Source organism: Lepidochelys olivacea (assembly GCF_965140295.1).
Source record: "Lepidochelys olivacea isolate rLepOli2 genome assembly, chromosome: 10".
NCBI classification, from domain to species: Eukaryota; Metazoa; Chordata; order Testudines; family Cheloniidae; genus Lepidochelys; species Lepidochelys olivacea.
Window position 1 is genome coordinate 52,533,810 of NC_140420.1, and position 20,268 is coordinate 52,554,077.

Below are 20,268 nucleotides of genomic sequence, written 5' to 3' on the forward strand. Positions count from 1 at the left end.
CGTGGGTTCCCTTTGCTTCCCCATCAGAAAGTCATTTTTTCTGCGGGGAAACAAAGAAACCTGCGGGAGACCATTTCTATGCATGCGCACTCGCGCAGAATTCCCCCAGGAGTAAGTATGGGCAGTAGAGGAACCCATGCAAGGACAAAACTCTTGTGGTGTACGAATTCCTCTCCAGAATATGGACAGTGGAAAAAAAACACTCCAAAACAAGTTTCTCGCACTTGGAAAGCTCAAAAAATCCTACCAACTTCAGTTGTGTTTATTGACCGTCATCACTCCAGATAAGGAACCTGAACCAGAATTCACTGAAATCAAACAGAATCCTTCTGTTGATTTCAATGAGCTTTGGCTCAGATACAAAGGAAACCTTTTTGCACCTGACCATCTCTAAATGGGTATTAGTGTGTTAGCCTATGTGTAAAGTAGTTTTAGTTACCCAACTGCTTTCTAAATGAGATACAATTTTATAATACATTGTTCTAAATCCCTCAGCCCTATCACCATTTGAAAGCCTCGGAGTTCAAAAACAATTTACATGCACCAGTTAGGCATGGGATTCTTCCTAAACCACATGCAGAACACACCATGGAAATGCAAACCCTTCATGAGGCTGGAAAGAAGCAGCTAGCCAAAGAAGGCAGGACACAACCCAAAGAACAGCAGAGGCAGAAGGTAAAAATACAAGTTATTCTGGCCAAGGACATGCTCTTGCAATTAGTACCCAGGAATTTCAAAACTAACCAGACTGGCTTTTAAGGTCTTGAGCATACCAATGCCCCATGCCCTCACACATCCCCAAGCATAAACTACAGGCAGTCCTCAACTTTACGACGTTCGACTTACGACGAACAGCACTTACGACGCTTCTGAATTGACACCCTGATTTGACTTACAACAATTGGTCCCACAATGGAGTGGACTGCAGTTCCAAGTTACGACGTAATTTTCAGGAACCAATTGTGTCGTAAGTCTGAGGACTGCCTGTACAGTAAAGAGTATTTTACTGACTATTCAAAAGGATGGGCTGAATTGACCCTGTCAGGATTCGAAGATTTGATTAAGTGTTCCAAACCTGATGCTTGTATCTCCAAGCCATCCCTTCTCTCTGCCCTGTTAACCACAGAAGCACCTTCACACAGCATGCATGGACTGTTTTGTTCAGGGATCTTGTTAAGCAATAAGATTTTTAAAATTATATTTTCAACCAAATATATATATTGGGGGTGGGTGGGGGGAGTACACAGTGATAATTTGTGTCCATCCTGTTTGTTATCTGCTGTAAATCAGTAGTGACATGCTGTACCATTAGTAACTCCAACACTGGAAAACTGGAGGCATTTTTTAGTTCATATATTGAGCAAGCACTGTTATATTCTAATCACCTCTAAATAAAATGGACATTATATTTGGCTCTGTTACTATGTATTCTTTATTTCCTGATCCTTAAAAAAGTACTTAGGGTTTTTTCCAGATACTTGGGGAGCCATTTTATAAATCAAGTTATTCCTTTTCTTCTACCAAAAGCATAAATGAGGCAAAATCTTTAAGTTATTCATCAGTTCACCTAACATCTAATGTGTGAAAGACTTATTTCCTATACATTTTTCTGGAGGTCTTAATATACTGTTAACTTACAACAGCTTTGCAAAACTGTCAAATACTTGGAAACCAAGCACAAAATTCTATTTTCCTGTCCTTTACCATGACAATTATGGCGGTAATTAAATAAATTAATGAAAAAGTTAAAGCAGGCTAGTATACACTAAAGATGAATGCTTAATGTATATACATGCATTTTTCTATATCATATGCAACTAAAACTCTGTGTGCATGCTTAGAATATTATTCATAATACTTCACACAGCAGTCAGAATATAGTTTGCCCCGAGTGATCTTAGCTTGCTGCTATTTTTCACAATTGAAAGGAAAACAACAAAGACTTAAATCCTTAGGAAAACAACAAACTTGCAGAAGGGCTTATCTGTGAGTCACCATTATGAGAAAATAAAATATCTGATAATTAACATACAATCCTATTGTCCACTGTTACTTTCCAGATTCCACTCTAACACTGCAGGATTCATTTCAGATGACTATTTCTAATGACCGCTCCCATTTCATTGCACACATGTACTATACCTTGGGATTTCCTCCTCCTTCTTTGGCTGCATACAGCATCTGGAGGGCAGATTCTGCTAGTGTCTTTGTCTGGTCCAGGACAGTCATCTGTTGCTGATGATCTAGCATCTTGGATGCCACACCAACTGCAGCTAAAATCAGGGGTTCAAAGTAACTCGCCAGTTGCGTAACCTAAGACAACAGAGATGATGAAAAGCTTGTAATCCAGTTTCTGAGAGGACACAACATCCCTCTCTAATTAACATCAAGGAGATCTTTAGCTGTTTTTTGAGCATAATCTGAATAGCACAACTTCATAATCCTTCAGATTTGCATGAAATATAGTTCATTCCAATGTCTCCTAAGCTATTCTATCTCTTCTTCAGCTGTGAACGCTGCAATATAGCAATGCTTCCCTCTCAGATGTTCTCAACTTTGTGTGTGAGACTCTGACATCAGATCCAATTGTTTTCAAAACTGACATGGAAGTCAGACAGTACTTAAGGGCATAAACCAAGACAGTCTCCTCCACCACATGGGGAAGGATCTGTAATTAAACGCTGGAATCTCTCATCTTTGGTTGCAGACAACAGAAAACAGAGTAGAATGGTATTGCACCTGGAATATCAGAAGAGATTTATTTGATCTCAGATAGACAGTCTGTATTTTTGAACCTTTCAGACAGTTACTGGCTCTATGAAGGAACAAACAAATTTCTCTGAAAGCCTCATTTAAGTCTTATCCCAGAAAAGAAAGACCTGAATGATTCAGAAACATTTTTTAAGATCCTATATTTTGCTGAAGGGCTAATATTGCTTCAGGATATAGTCTGCTATTCTATCATGAATAAGCAGGTCTGTAAGGGAGTGAAGTGGCCATATCACACGCTTATACTCTTAAGATAAGTGAGCGTCAATAGATTCAAGCACATAATAAGTATAGAAACAGAACTGGTTCTTATAAACAACATTTAAATGGAAGAATAAACAGTTTCTCAATTGACTATCAAAAACAGTTTGACAGAAGTTGTCCAATAGGGGTTAAATGGAATCAATACATTGTATATATTTCACTGCAGTACTTCAAGACCAATTCCACTGGTGATTTATACTGAGCTAGTTTATTCTGGTTTGACTTTTTTCCTGTACTGAGAGGTTCTTCAAAACCTCATGTAGTCTCATCCTTTCCCCAAATTACTCAACTAATTCACTGTTGTGTTGCTGAAGACCTTCCACTACCGGCTGAGACACAACTCACCAAAGCAAATGAGATTTTACTATGTAAAATCTACAACATAAAATGAAAATTTGACAGTGCACCTCTCATTTTGTGGATCATCTAGGGGTTCTTAAACTGGGGGTCATGACCCTTAAGGGGTCATGAGGTTATTATGTGGGGGGTCACAAATTGTCAGTCTCCACCCCCAAATGCTGCTTTGCCTCCAGGATTTATAATAGTGTTAAATATTTTAAAAAAGTGTTTTAAATGTATAAGGGGGTCGCACTCAGAGGCTTGCTGTGTGAAAGAGATCACCAATGCAAAAGTTTAAGAACCAATACAACATGAAGGGTCTTGGTTCCACTCTAGAAGTAACCAAGAAGGAGCAGGCTTTAAATCTCCTAAAAGATTAAAATATTCTGAGGCCAGACTGTCCTTCTCTGTAACAGAGGTTATAGGACTTCCCTAAATTAAATCCCATTGAGATAGAATCTATCTTTTAGAAAAATATCCTATCTTGATTTAAAAATTGCCTCTTATGGAGAATCTATCACAGCTGTTGGCAAGGAAGCCAGTACGACTTTGGACCTGCTTACTTCAAGGTAAGATATCACAACAGATAAATAGCAATCCATCGCGCACTGCTGAAACAGCATGTAGAATATTCCGGTTTCAGAGTAGCATAGCATGAAATAGCATGTAGAATATAGCGCACAGTTCTGCATAGCACAGAAATGGAAAGACATTAAAAGTGAAAGAACTTCTCTGAAAATCTATAAAAATGCTTAATTTTCTGCACTGACTGGCTTAGGAGGAAAAATCAGTAGTACATAAAAATATAATGTAGCTAAAAAGATGTTTATGTCTAATTCAGAAAAACATTGACTAAATGGATAATGGACAACTAATATTTGAAGCCTGGAAACATCCAAGTAATTCCTCTTCCTTATTTTGGTTACAAAAACATAAACAAGAAACAGGATGACACTAAGGAAAGGTAGGCCGAATATCAAGAGAGACTTTCTAAATGTGAGGTCTATTAAATGGTGGTCTATTAAAGGTCTATTAAAGTCTTCCAAAGGAAACAGCAGAAACCATATCACTTAATTCATTTAAAACAGTGGACATTCCCATAAAGAGAATAGCAGGTTTATTTGGTATATAAAGAACCACCATGCATGGGCAAGAGGATGGAGATGACTATTTAATATCACACATCTTTTCCATCTAGAGCAGTGATGCTCAGACTGTGGCTCTCTAATGTGTCTCCCGAGACTCTTTGGAGAACATGATATCAAAATGCTGTGATTTAATTATTAACCAGTCAAAGTTATTAACCAATCAGGATGCTTTTACTATCTTATTAACCAACTGCAGTTGATAAAATAATAATACTTGGTCAGTCGTTTTGCTTTATATATCTCTAAAAACCTAAATATTTCCCTGGTCAGACTGTTTAAATATGAATATATAGTACTGTAGTAAATGAAACAATGAATTTACTCTGTTGCGGCTTTTTTGGATAATGCTGATTGCTCCTTTAGCTCCTGAACCACTTAGGTCTGAGCATCACTGATTTAGAGTTTGAGATACTATGAGCCAAAGACAACACTGATCTAAGCACAGTACACAAAGTTGCTAGAAACCAAGGCAATATCAAATGCTTCAGTTATTTGATGATTATCCAAAACTAAATAGACACCAATAGACATCAAGTGTTCAGAAAATCTAGCATGTGTAGACAAAAATAGAAGAAATAATTCTTTGCTTCTGTCTTTCACATGTTAAATGTGTTGACATAGAAAGATCACATTTATTGTTCTCAAAAGTAAAAGTATTTCAGAATATGGTAATAAATAATTTCTGAGAAACTGTTAAAACCCAATACATATAACTTTATTAGGTGGCAATGGTGGGTTTTTTATATTTAATATGCTAAACTAAAGCCCCAAGAGGAACAAATGTTTGTACACTACAACGCACATCTATTGTAGTAGGTATAGCACTGTGTCCGAGCCAGTGTTTTCCCCAGGAATTTAAATGGGGGAGGGGGTGTTTGAACTTACGGGGGGGGGGGGGGGAGGGTGACGGCCGATGAGGGGTGAGACCGTGAGGGTGAACGTGGGCTGTATGGCACCATAGTAAAAACTGAAAAATGTTTCACTACCATTTTATTATATTTGACTTATGTTTTAAAATCATCACACAAATTAAAGTTGGCTGCTCAAGCCTTCTATGAAGCACTACATCTACAGCCTTCTTGGTTTCTTGTTATAATTTTGCACAACTCTGTTAATGAACTTCTTGAATGCAATGCGTTCATCTTTGGTGGCTTCTCGTGTGCCCGGTACTTCCATTCCTTCAGTTGATACACTCATTAGTTCATTCACATGATCAGGCAGAAGGCAACTTCTTTCAAAACACAAATTTCTATTCAATGATGAAAAAGAACACTCAACTGTAGCTGTTGTGACTGGGAGTAGCAAGAGATGAATTGCTACTTCTTTCATCCCAGGAAAGATAGCACAAAGATTGGGTCGAGCCACTCGTGATGATAAAAAAGAAGTTGAAGTCAAATTCATTCATTCGTCATATGATAGTCCACTCTGTGTTCAAATTCTCTACTCTGTCCTGATCACATGGCAGCCCTATTGCTGGTAGTGCCTCACTCCACTCAACTGTCGGTGTTTATAGAACAGGGATCTATAAAAGCTCCGTAGAGGTTGAGTAGATTCTAGAAGTCACTGTTGTAGATTTTTAAAAATCAAGTCTGTGTACTTTTTCAGTTGTCTTAACAAACACTTCTTGTCCTCTTCACTTAAGGATTCAATATAAATGCCTTCATTAGTCAACTTCTGGATTGAAGTCTTTGCTTCTTCCAGTACTTTTTCAATGGATTCAATGGATTTCTATTGCTGGACAAAGATCTACTACTGTTGTAGCAGATGCCTGGATGGCATTGTTTAATGACCCAAGTGGTTTCAACAGTAGACTTACAAGAGAAAGAATGGCAATAGTCTTCTCTGAACGTAGTAGCAAAAGTAATCCACCAGCCTCATTATTTAGATCCATCCCATCTTGGTAGATACTTTCCAAAGCCAGTAATAATGGCTGGAGTAATTTTAAGACAACAGCCAAGAGAAAGCCAGAGGGTTTTCCCAGGTTGGACTAATTTGAACCTCAGTCCCAGTGTATCTTCTCTATTTTCCAAGATATTCAGTCTTTTTGGACTCTTGCTGAAAAAAGAATATAATGAAGACATTAAATTTGTAGCTTTTTAAATGTCTTTTGAGAGTCTGCAGCTCGTATTAGCGCTAGTTGGAGTCTATGGCCTCTGTAGTGTGCATAGGAGAGATTGGGGTTACACTTTTCTCTGAGCAAAATTTGTACTCCACCATGTCTTCCAGAGAAGTCTGCAGCTCCATCAAATGCACAAGCAGCCATCTGTTTGGGGTCCAAATGACAAGCATTTAACTCTTCTAAGATGTGGGTTGTCATAGATGCAGCTGATGTGTCTTCTGTAACTTGAACATCTAGAAATGCATCTACTGGCCTACCACGGACATCAAGATAACATACACAGTGACTTAATACTTGATGCCCATTTGCATCGGTGCATTCATCAGCCATGTATGCAAATGTTTTGAATGGGGTGAGAGAGTTCTTCACTTTTTCAACTGTTGAGTCTTTCTCTGTTGCACTACATGCGTCTAGCCAGTCAGTTGAGTTTCTTGCAGAAAGATAGTGAGCATTTGCTGGTCTAGTTTGGAACCAGTGTTCAACTTCAGGATGAACAAGTGACAATGCACTTAACATTGGCCTCCAGTTTGTAGTGTGTGGTATCTCTTGCTTAAATAGAAAGTACGATGCCACGGCCATGTTTGTTCGCATGAACTGTGTTGTGTCTCCAGCATTCTTAACAGCCTCATTAACACTCACCGGTGTTGTCCTTGGTCAGCGGAGACTCAGAGTTCAGAGGTGCTTTCACATGAGTTCACCTCCCAGGTGGGGGACAAGAAGGCACCTTGCTTGTTCCTCCAGCTGCTCACTGTTCGCTGTAGCCACTGTTGTTCGTTGTGCCACTGTTCACTCCATCGCTCTGTTGCCAATGGCCCTGAGCCATCACCTTCTGCTGTCACCTGCCACTGTGACCTCTGCAAGTTGGTCTCTTGAGGTTCCACCCAACTCTGTGATTTCAGCTGAGCTCTCAGTGGAGGAACCTCGCTGCTAGTGCAGACGGGGCCGTCTCTTTCACAGAAACACTGTCCCACAGCAGGTCTAAGCACTTAGACCTGATTATCAGTGATTTCAACTGTTGTGGTCACTTAACAAAAGACTATCTATGGAGCCTAATCAGCTCTGTCTTTAAACAGCGGAGAGAGGCAGGTCAAATAATACTTGTGACTCAGGCAGACCAACAAGCAAAACATCTGTCCCCACCCTCTCTCGATGCCCTCAGTCAGCACAGGCTAAGTACAGTTCTACTGCCCTTTACTCATACAATAAGAACAACAACATTTCACACACACCCCACCCCCGCATTCAAGTGATTTGTAACTCAACCCCAGCCAAAATCTATCACTTGGGCAACACAGCTCTGTTTGCTGGATACCTAGGTAGATTAGGTATGAATGTAAATACCATCTGGTCCTGAAGCCTTTTCCCCCAGCCCATCACTAGCTGTCAGGGAGAGCTCATTTAGACTTTGCTTACAAATCATAATTTGAAATTATTAGGTTGGCCAACATTACCGAAATGAATGCACTGACATGGTCATAAAAAACAACAGCTGTATAAGAAAGCTAGTCTATGTTCATACTTTTCAAATGTATTATACTTTTTCAGATACGCGCATTTTATCATACCCTTTATATGCTTTTAAAGTGTGTATTAATGTTTCAATTTCAATTCAAATTTCCAAACAATCACTACATTAGCAACACTGTATGTAACCAGTTCACAAAACAGGGAGGGGGGTGTTGGGGAAATTCAGGAGGGGTGTAGGGAAATCCCTGGTCCGAGCCTCTCCATAATCTTTCTGTTCTGAAGACAACATTCAATAGCAAATCTTCACGCGAATTGCAGGCCTGAGCCATGCTTCTTTTACAGTTAAATACATTTGGCAATTTTTAAATTGATACAAGTTGTATTGGTCTTTCAGTAACTCACCCATGACTAGACTTCTAAAGGAAAATTTGGCAGGCCACCAGGAATTTAAAAGGGGTAAACTACTGAAGCTTGAAAATCAGCTGCACAACATGTTCTTTTTACATCTTAGGTTTTTTCTAACGTACATCTGTACTGATATTTTAACACTGATTAGCACTGTTGAGCTTTTACTAGTTATTTACTAGACCCATTTAACTCCTCCTCCCCTCACTGTGGATTGACATACCACCTTTTAATGATTCCACCAGCCAAGTACCTGCCAAGGAGCTGCAGATTTCATACATTAATCTAAAAATAAACATTTTTGCAATTAAGCAAGCATTAATGCAATAGACTGAGGTCTTCAACATGTAATTAGACATTTATAATAAGTCCTAAAACACCTAGTTATATGCTAAACAGGAAAAGCACTCAATACCCACAGTGTTAGGGATATAAAGAAGCAGACATTTTAAAAAGCATCAATAAAATCCAAGATGAAAAGGTGGCAATGGACATTTGTTTATGAAAGTTACTTAAAAAAAAAAAAAGCACTTAAACTTATAAAAACCCTAAAAATTCAGAATTAACTCCAAAGATCAGTCCTCAATTCACCCTCATGTGGCCAGAAATTGAAGCTATCATGGTCCTGTATCTAAGTAGCCCGAGGACAGTGAGCAATCTTGCATGTCCTGTACTTTGCAATAATTAGGCAAATAGGTTCAAACAATTTTTGCCTCTGATTTAAATATTCTGCCTTCAGGAATCCAAGATCTTTCCCCACCCCACATTTCCATGTATATTTTTAGTGTAACGTGAATAAGATTGCCACACACTGAAGCATCTACCATTGTCTCATTACTGACACACAGACAATTCCATATACTCTAAGGAATCAGGACTTTAGAAATTATAATAAATACAGGACCAAGTACCTTGTGTCCCAGCTGAGCTGCCTCTCCCCGAGCTGCTGTTGCTATGGGATCAATAAGGTGCCCAATTTCCTGAACAACTGATGTCAACTGCTCCTGTAAAGCCTAACAAAAAGAGGCATTGTCAGTTCTTTCCACAGCAATTCATTCACTGAACCACACCATCTCACAAGATACCCTCATGCCAGCTGAACTGCAAAGAACTCTGTCAAACCACATTCAACGGTATAAAGAGCAGATGCAAACTAGTAAGTTTTATTTACATGCTTGTCCATTTCTCCACATTTATCTTCTCCTCTTGCACGGTGCCCTGACAGAGGCTGTTTGCTGCACGTAAACATGAGGCACGGCGGAAAAAAGGCTCCTTCCAGCTCTGGCTTGCAATGCCTGTTCCTCCATTCGCTTCTAGCTCCAGTGGTAACATGACAAGTGATGCTATTGTTGCCTCTGATTTAATGACATTAGACTGCTCAGAAAAATCACCAGGACTGCTGAGCTAAACATGAATCAGCACTTTCAAGGCAACAGTGCACCACAAAGAGGAAAGTTTTAATTGTGGACTCCATATACACTGATATGAAAGGGAACGGAAAAATAAGTAATCTCCAAGTAGGAAATATGGACTGATCTCCAAAATACGGTAGTGGAGACATAAGGATAAAGAAGGGCAGGTATTAGAAATGCCAATACTCGAACTATTTCCCTCTAGTTCAAAGGCAGTTAATGCCTTTGTAGCCAGGATTTAGCTCATCCTGCAAAAAAACAAGAAATAAAACACCATCTTTCAGAGTAACAGCCGTGTTAGTCTGTATTCGCAAAAAGAAAAGGAGTACTTGTGGCATCTTAGAGACTAACCAATTTATTTGAGCATAAGCTATCGTGAGCTACAGCTCACTTCTTCCACAGTATGCATCCGATGGAGTAGAAGATCTTTTTATACACACGCAAAGCATGAAAAAATACCTCCTCCCACCCCACTCTCCTGCTGGTAATAGCTTATCTAAAGTGATCACTCTCCTTACAATGTGTATGATAATCAAGTTGGGCCATTTCCAGCACAAATCCAGGTTTTCTCTCTCCCTCTCCCCTCCCCGCCCCCCACATATACACAAACCCACTCTCCTGTTGGTAATAGCTTATCTAAAGTGACCACTCTCCTTACAATGTGTATGATAATCAAGGTGGGCCATTTCCAGCACAAATCCAGGGTTTAACAAGCACTTCCAGCTACCAACACTCCCAGCTACCTTCGAGACACCACTGACTTCCTGAGGAAACTACAATCCATCGGTGATCTTCCTGATAACACCATCCTGGACACTATGGATGTAGAAGTCCTCTACACCAACATTCCGCACAAAGATGGACTACAAGCCATCAAGAACACTATCCATGACAATGTCACGGCTAACCTGGTGGTTGAACTTTGTGACTTTGTCCTTACCCATAACTATTTTACATTTGGGGACAATGTACACCTTCAAATCAGCGGCACTGCTATGGGTTCCCCGCATGGCCCCACAGTATGCCAACATTTTTATGGCTGACTTAGGGGACGAGAGCTGAGGAAGAGTTGTTCCAACGCCCGTACTCTACTTGCGCTATATTGATGACATCTTCATCATCTGGACCCGTGGAAAAGAAGCCCTTGAGGAATTCCACCATGATTTCAACAGTTTCCATCCCACCATCAACCTCAGCCTGGTCCAGTCCACACAAGAGATCCACTTCCTGGACACTACAGTGCTAATAAACGATGGTCACATAAACACCACCCTATACCGGAAATCTACTGACCGCTATTCCTACCTACATGCCTCCAGCTTTCACCCTGACCACACCACACGATCCATTGTCTACAGCCAAGCTCTGCGATACAATCGCATTTGCTCCAACCCCTCAGACAGAGACAAACACCTACAAGGTCTCTATCAAGCATTCTTACAACTACAATACCCACCTGCTGAAGTGAAGAAACAGATTGATAGAGCCAGAAGAGTTCCCAGAAGTCACCTACTAGAGGACAGGCCCAACAAAGAAAATAACAGAACGCCACTAGCCGTCACCTTCAGCCCCCAACTAAAACCCCTCCAATGCATTATTAAGGATCTACAACCTATCCTGAAGGACGACCCATCACTCTCACAAATCTTGGGAGACAGGCCAGTCCTTGCCTACAGACAGCCCCCCAACCTGAAGCAAATACTCACCAGCAACCACACACCACACAACAGAACCACTAACCCAGGAACCTATCCTTGCAACAAAGCCCGTTGCCAACTGTGCCCAAATATATCTATTCAGGAGACACCATCACAGGGCCTAATAACATCAGCCACACTATCAGAGGCTCGTTCACCTGCACATCCACCAATGTGATATATGCCATCATGTGCCAGCAATGTCCCTCTGCCATGTACATTGGTCAAACTGGACAGTCTCTATGTAAAAGAATAAATGGACACAAATCAGATGTTAAGAATTATAACATTCATAAACCAGCCGGAGAACACTTCAATCTCTCTGGTCACGCGATTACAGACATGAAAGTTGCGATATTACAACAAAAAAACTTCAAATCCAGACTCCAGCGAGAGACTGCTGAATTGGAATTCATTTGCAATTTGGATACAATTAACTTTGGCTTGAATAGAGACTGGGAGTGGCTAAGTCATTATGCAAGGTAACCTATTTCCCCTTGTTTTTTCCTCCCAGCCTCCTCAGACCTTGGATTTGTGCTGGAAATGGCCCACCTTGATTATCATACACATTGTAAGGAGAGTGGTCACTTTAGATAAGCTATTACCAACAGGAGAGTGGGTCTGTGTATGTGTGTGTGTGGTGGGGGGGGGAGGGAGAGGGAAAACCTGGATTTGTGCTGGAAATGGCCCAACTTGATTATCATACACATTGTAAGGAGAGTGATCACTTTAGATAAGCTGTTACCAGCAGGAGAGTGGGGTGGGGGGAGGTATTTTTTCATGCTTTGTGTGTATAAAAAGATCTTCTACACTTTCCACAGTATGCATCCGACGAAGTGAGCTGTGGCTCACGAAAGTTTACGCTCAAATAAATTGGTTAGTCTCTAAGGTGCCACAAGTACTCCTTTTCTTTTTGCAAACACCATCTTTATGATTTGCTTTATTTACATATTGCTTTAAATAAGACTTGGTAGCTTGATAGTGTTAGGAGTTTGAATAAGCACTATTAGCAAAACAGGATGGACATTTTTAACAAGAGGAAAGAGGAATTAAGTTGTTTTTAAAAAAACCCCACTTTTGTGGTAACTTTATACACTTTTATTTCTTATGAGTCACTCCAGTAAGATGAAAGTTTAAGTGGTGTATCTAGCATTGCTGCTTAGCTTGAAAATACACAACCACTCTTGCAAATGCAAGAGGGCAAATTTGAGAGAGAAGGATTTCATACCAATTTCATTAAAATTGGAAGAAAATGAAAAGCTGTTTTGCGTAGGAGACAGGGACAATGATAACATTTACTATTAATGAGGAAACTTTACTTAAAATATGAAGTTTATCACTCAGAGTGCTCACTACATGCTATGAGTAATTGTTAGTAGCTTTTCTCTCATGAATATATTGAACACTTGCAATGTGGAATGCTTAGCTTGGGACTGTGCTGTCTGCTGTCCAATTTACTGAAGCAGTTGATCAATGTATGATATCTTAGTATTAAGGCACAAAAGCAAATATGCAAAAATGATGTCCCTGAGGCCTACTCTGATGAGCTGCTAAACCGCATCTAGCCATCCACCCTTAACAAAACACTCATTTCATCTGCATTTCTTATTCCTTTGCTTTTTCCCCATCTTATAATCTTATACACAATTTAAGCAAGCTCCATTCCCCAGTAGGTAAACATCAATGTCATCCCAAATTTTATTTTGCCTCACTACCTTCCCTATCATAAAGCCCTATTAACACCACCATTAAACACCCCAGATTAGGCCAGAAATCAGTCTCCCCATGAACAAATCTGTGAATTTGCCATAAGAGCCTTCTAATGGGAAAATTTCTACCCTGAGGGCAGTCTGTGCTGCCTCTACACAGTTCCTAGTTCCAATGTTTTCCTTCTGATATGAAGGAAAGCAAAAGACAAGTAGGAGTGCTTAATTTTACTCAGTTACAGTGCAGTCTGCCTTACCTCAACTGAGATGTCATCCCTTGTGGCCAAGTTCTGACTGACTGCTGCAAGGGAAGCCTGCTCAATATCTCTAATACATCTATTGATTCCATCAATGGAGTAATCACATTCTCTCTGGCCCGGGGCTTTGTCCCTGAAACAAAAAGAAGATAGGGTAATTCAAGGTTGAAGAAGGTCCTCATTCATGAATTCACACACAAACGCATTTCATTAATAGACAATATATGAGGCAAGTGGAGCAGCAAGGAAGAGAACTAGGTTTGTTGTACCAATAAGGGTTTGATATACATAAATAGCTGAAAGAAGAGGAGTACTTGTGGCACCTCAGAGACAAGTACTCCTATTCCTTTTGCGGATACAGACTAACACGGCTGCTACTCTGAAACCTGTCATAAATAGCTGAGATATTCTGGATGTTTTGTGGCATGTAAGCCCTCGGGGTTTTGGCAAGAAAAGGGAGCTTTTTATGAAGCAGAACCAGGATACTCTCCCAGGTGAATAAGTAGCTGCACTAGCCACCTCAGAAAAGAGCCCTCCTAAGGTGGCCATGGCAGAGGACTTGAATAAGCAGGACTTAAGGAGCAACTGAGACAGATGAACAAAGCCTCTCACCTTCTGTTGAATGCAGGGGAGAAATCAGCCAATAGCTTCATGAAGAACTCCTTCTTTACTCTCAAGTTTTACTTTTTTTACTCTCAAATGCAAATACATTTTAATGGAAATTAATCTGTGGGGACTTTAATCTAGACTGGCAGTTTCTGGTTAAAATCATGAAAGGACAATATTAACTTAGATGCTAATACACAGCCACCAACATACAGTTTATTCATTCAGTACCCAGTTCCATTAAGAGTTAGAATACATAATGTAATCCCTCTTTTCAAGTGTGTTTAAGTTTGTATACAAAGGAGATTTAGTGCTTCTTCTAAAATTAAGGCACGCGTGCGCGCACACATGCAAGAACAATCTTATAAAGTAAACAGGAAAAAAAACCGTAGTAGAGAACAACATTCAAATATCAGAGGGGTAGCTGTGTTAGTCTGGATCTGTAAAAGCAGCAAAGAGTCCTGTGGCACCCTATAGACTAACAGACGTATTGAAGAATAAGCTTTCCTGAGTGAATACCCACTTTGTCGGATGCATGCGACCTACGAAAAGCTTATGCTCCAATATGTCTGTTAGTCTATAAGGTGCCACAGGACTCTTTGCCGCTTTAACAACATTTAAGTTACTTTGGTCCTGATATAGCTAAGCATTTCAGAATGTGCTTTGCTGAATCAGATCCCTAGACATCCCATTTGATTTGCCTCAAAATTATTGTCAATTTGTAGGGAATGTTTTCCATGTTCTGAATACTGCTAAGTGTGTTTTAAATATGTTACAATTTACATAGGCCCTACCATATTTTCTGCTCTATTTGCTTTAAACTCAATAAAAGGAGGAACTTGGCAAAACCCCCACTTTCCAGAGCAGTGCAATCATCAATGATGATTGCACACAAAGTATAAACAGAGAGACCTTGTGCTCCATAGAATGCAATCAATATTTGTCAAACAGACAAAGGTACAAGCTGCTAAGGAATTAAATTTCATTTTCAAGCTTTGAAGAATGAATAAAACAATGGAGGGCAATAGAGAAAAAATAACTCTCTTACCACAGCTCCCTCTGACCCTTCAACTATCCATGACTTACTCTTCAGCTATATAGGATAAGAAACTTTTGCTCTATGGAAAGCAAATGATGTTCAAGTCCCTTTACATGACTTTCATCGATAAAATGACAATGGCAGCATGGGCCATTAGGTACCACCATTTCATTCTACATACTGGATAAGGTGCTGGGGCATTACGGCATGAAAGTGGAAGATTAAAAAAAAAGTTATGACAGAAAACACACCTAATGGAAGTGATCAGACTCTTAATTGAATCTGAAACCGTGTGTGAATGCCCAGCAAGTATAGACCAGGTAGGTGGATCTTTTGGATTGATGGCCAGCGAACGAGCAGTTTTGATCAATAAAGCTGAGCTCTCCAACATCGTCTTGGCGGAAATCAGAATTGGCTCCTGTGCTCGAGATCCCTGTGATCAAAAGAGCAGCAAGACACATGCACAAGGAACAGAATTAGAATCTTCTTCAAAACGAGTGGCAAATGCTTGGACTTGCCTGCATTCTAACAAAGACATGTATTGAGGGAGGACTGAACGTAACACTGAACTATTCATCTCTCCCGCACTAACAGGAAATGCAGAACATTTGTAAGTCACCCTTGGAACTTGTCAATTTATTTTGCTCCTGAAGAACTGGTTCTATTTAGGGCATGCGTAGATCATCAAGATCTGCACCATCACGTAATATTAGACGGGGAGAAGTCACTGCAGTAAATTCACTGTAGAAAGCAAAAAAATCTGGCTAATTTTCTGTTTGCTGTAATTAAGGAGATCACTTTCAGATTAACAAAGAGGATACATTCAAGTGAAAAGAGAAGCCCATGACTCCTGCCAAATGGAAAACTGGTGGGTATAATTTAGCAGCATGATAGCCAGTTGTAACCATTATGAGATATAGGCAAACATGCCTTCTCAGAGGATTAGTTGAATATGGCCTATAATATTGTAACTGGGTTACAATATTTGTACCTAATATCCTGATTGGATGCCAGCAAGCTAGAAACACCAACTACAACAGGCCTGGAGGGGGCAGGCCCCAAGCCTACATTAAGTCCCACAACATGTGGATCCGGACAGACATAATTACTGAATCCTCTGCTTCTGCTGTCTCCAGTTTGGGATGAGGCCACTGAAAGCAGGAAACAGTTTGCAAATCAACTCTGAACATGTCTGCAATGCTATATAAGCTCTGTTACAATGGGATTTTACATAGTTTTGAACGAGCTTTAGTCTCCCAAAATGTTAAATGGTTTTGTTTTGTGAAACATAACTCCCCACAAAAAACTACTTCTTGTCAGCACAAATTCCCACCACTTGATCCAGACGCGGGACTGTCACGTAAGCCATTCAGTGCATCCTAAGTGATAATTTCATTTTAAATTGTAATGCTGGCTTTGAAACCTGGCAGATTTATGACTTCCCCAGATGGTGAGAAGTATCTGACACAACGTGCAAGTCATTAGTACCACATTGTACCACATGCTAGCAACAAGAGATAAAAGTTGTTATCGCAGCATCACAAGGCTTGTCATGCTTGTACAAATTCAAGGTCAGTGATTAACTGAAAGAGAGCACTGCCTGCAAGAGGTCCATACGAAGGAACTCAAGGAATGCAGCCTGGCAGATGAGATCAGCCCTTCAGTGGGGGCAGAGGTTTCAACCAGGAATGAGCTTTTGTCGCAGGGTATCAGTCGTACAGGGAAGGTGGGAAAAACTATGTTTCACGTATCTCTGCTGTAAGCAATTCTTAAGGGAAAAGAAGGAATCTTGAATACAGGACTGGCCAAGTAAGAAAAATAAAGGATTATTCACTCCTTTGGTTGACAGTGTATCACTTGTTACTTTAAATCAGTGGTTCTCAAACTTTTGTACTGGTGACCCCTTTCACATAGCAAGGCTCTGAGTGTGACCCCCTCTTATAAATTAAAAACACTTAATATATTTAACACCATTAGAAATGCTGGATGCAAAGCGGGGCTTGGGTTGGCGGCTGACAGCTCACGACCCCGCCCCATGAAATAACCTCGCAACCCCCTGAGGGGTCCCGACCCCCAGTTTTAAATCCACATAAATTTTGTTCCTGATTTGGGATCATATGTCCTGATCCTGCAATGAGTTCTGCTTGCCCACATGGAACTCAATGTAGGATCAAGTTCTTCAAAGGTTTTCCTGGTTACAAAAGTTTAACTCTACATTTTAACTTTGATAATAAAGCTAACTTGAGGGCAGGAGAGCACCTCACATGGTTACTTTGTGATACAAATAAAACTATCTACCTCCATGCTGATCTGGGCTGGTATACTGACAAACTCTGGATTGGAAGCAAATGCTGTCAGATTTTCTACAGCTTCAATCAAAGGTGCAGTCGCAATTCTACACTTATTGCGGTTATCTTCAGAGAAATCACCGTCCAGGGCCTGGCAAAGAACATGGCAATTAGTCTCTGGCATGCAAGAGCCCATTTGTAAAGGCTCAGCAGGGTCATATACTGAAGGAAGATGGTTTAATTCACTGTAACTTTCAAAACATTTATAACATTTGAGATTTGCAAGGAGATTTGAAAGTTCCTCCAGACACAAGACTGATCTTAACACTTTAGAAAAAAGAAGTAAAATTTAACACAGTATGTTTCTTCACTTATTCATATGATTATTGACCCCAAACCCAAAGCAGCTGTGCTGCTACGAAGAACAGGAAAAAAGCTTAAAATAATTGCACTCTGATGACTTCCCATAAATCATGTTTTAATACCTCAAGTCCACAGAGGTGGAAGTTGCTAACAAGTTGATCCTTTTCTTAGAAACTAAAACCTCTAAACCAGACATTTGTCTTCATAGCTGTTATTGACTCATTCCCACATAAGTGAACTCATCTCCTTCATAATCTCGCAGGAAACAGCTCAACATGAAAGCAGCTTCAGTGGAGAATCATAACAAAATCAAGTCCTCTGAATCTAGTTGTTTTACAAGAATTTTAGCAGCAGGCCAACTAATGGCTTACTGAAAGATTCAGATTCATGATTTCGAGGTTTCTCACAAGCTTCATTCCTTCTCACAAGAAGAGAAACCGCTTCCTACCGGAACTCTGGGAGGTATTTAGAAAAAAAAAAATGGTTGACATTTAACAAAAGCTAAATCTTATTTTTAGCTTGTATATTTCAACTCTGAAACAAGCTAGTCTCTCTCAATTTTGAGTGTTATTTCCGATACACAAGTGGAGTCCCTGAGAGGGTGTCACCAACCTCAAACCCTGGATTCCAGACAACTAATAGCGAGAATTGCAGAGGTCACCTGTTTCATATGCAGCAAAAGCATTTAGGCCTGGTCTACACTTGAAAGTTGTACCAGTATTACTATGCCACTTGGGGTATGATGTTTTACTGATATACAAGTACAAGCGCAAGTATACATGTGCCTATAATAAGCATAGCTGATATGGTCTAGGAATTATTTTGGGGGAAGTTCTATGGCCTGCTCTATACTGGATGTCAAACCAAATGATCACAAAGGTCCTTTCTGGCCTTAAAATCTATTAATCTAGTCTCTCCTCTTATTAAGGTTGCCCAACACTTCCCATTATAAGACCCTGATTTTAGTTGCTTATAACTTTGCCAAACTTTAACTGTTTGGGATGAAACTTTCCATCCTTGTAGCAGGTCCATCCTGTTCTTTCATGTAAAAAATACCAAATAACTAGGGAATTACACATACAAAACTATGTTAAAAGAACATTTTGTTAAGGTTATGAAGGCAAGCACTCAAAGGTTAAGAGCTGCAAGGATAAAGGTTGCCTGTGCAATCTTAATTAGTCTCCCATGTGCTTATAACACCATGATACAGTCTTTAATTCCACAATCACATACAATTTTTTCTTGTCTCTTTCCTGTGCACAGGATAGACCTGCTCTGAGGATCTATCACAGCTGTGTAGCAAAGGAAAATGTTGTCTGTAGGACCCCTGCTTTATTTGCTGGGTGTTGTGAAGATAAATTAATGTCATCTGAGTGTGAAACACACAGATAATATAGTGATGAGCACTGCAGAAAAGCCCCTGAACACATTAATAATTCTATCTTCAAAGCAGTGGTTTAATAATGTACAGTAAATAAGGTATGGGCCACACATTGAATGGGGAGGATAAAACAATATTGAACAGCTGCTCATTAAGTGAGCACCATTCATTCTATGTACTCAATGAGGCAGGAGTCCTGTGGAAAAAATGGTATGTGATCATGTAATTAAAGACTGTATCACAATGCATATGCACAAGGGGTCAAATTAAGGTTTCACAGTTTGCATTTTGAGTGCTTGACTTTGCAACTGTAATAATCTTTTTAACTCTGTGTGTGTGTGTGTGTGTGAGTGTGTGTGTGTAATAGCAGTTTAGCTTATATCCCTTCCCATATGGGAACAGCTCTATGTTATAAAGCCCCTTTATGCCAGTAGCGCGATTCATAACTCTTTATACAGTTTCTTTATAACTGCATCCACACTAAGGAGGCTTTGCCACTTTAACTATACCAGAACAGTTAAAGTGTTACAGCTTTCCAGGTTACACAAGGTGTGTCTGTACAGTACCTAGCATAATGGGGTTCTGGTCTATGATGGGAGCTCCTAATGAATGACAGTATTTTAAAAAGCATACTGCAAAGAGAAAGAAGTTACTGTTAACCAGATCTTCTGTTTCAGCAGAGCAGAAGAGAAATGAAAGCATAACGAAAGAGAACATGTACCTTGATAGTTTTCACCAGGTTGGCAGTGCTGTTTGCGACCTCCTTAGCAGATTGCACAAAATGTCTCTTGGCAACGGGGTTGGCTGTCTTCGATGAAGCAATACGACAAGCATTACACAAAGCAGAAGTATGCTTGGCCACTATTGTGGCAGCTGATAAAACCTGAAAAAACAGATGGCACAAAAGAGGTGAAGAACCAGGCAAAGGAACGAGGTAGTAATGACATTCTAATTCTGAACAAACAGCGATTCAAACCCTTTCTATGTTCACAAACTGAGTATTTCTCC

At 40.0% G+C, this 20,268-nt stretch overlaps 1 protein-coding gene across 2 annotated transcripts in view; it reads right to left on the bottom strand.

Annotated features, from left to right (window-relative positions):
• Positions 1-20,268, bottom strand: part of TLN2 (talin 2) — a 349,917-nt gene that overhangs the window by 76,125 nt on the left and 253,524 nt on the right. For both annotated transcript variants that reach the window (XM_084641187.1, XM_084641186.1), the window contains 6 exons: positions 19,982-20,143; positions 17,527-17,667; positions 15,480-15,661; positions 13,584-13,716; positions 9,423-9,524; positions 2,143-2,313 (listed from right to left, as the gene is read on the bottom strand). In XM_084641187.1, coding sequence (XP_084497313.1) covers positions 2,143-2,313; positions 9,423-9,524; positions 13,584-13,716; positions 15,480-15,661; positions 17,527-17,667; positions 19,982-20,143 — 891 coding nt within the window. The remainder of the gene's footprint in view (positions 1-2,142; positions 2,314-9,422; positions 9,525-13,583; positions 13,717-15,479; positions 15,662-17,526; positions 17,668-19,981; positions 20,144-20,268) is intronic.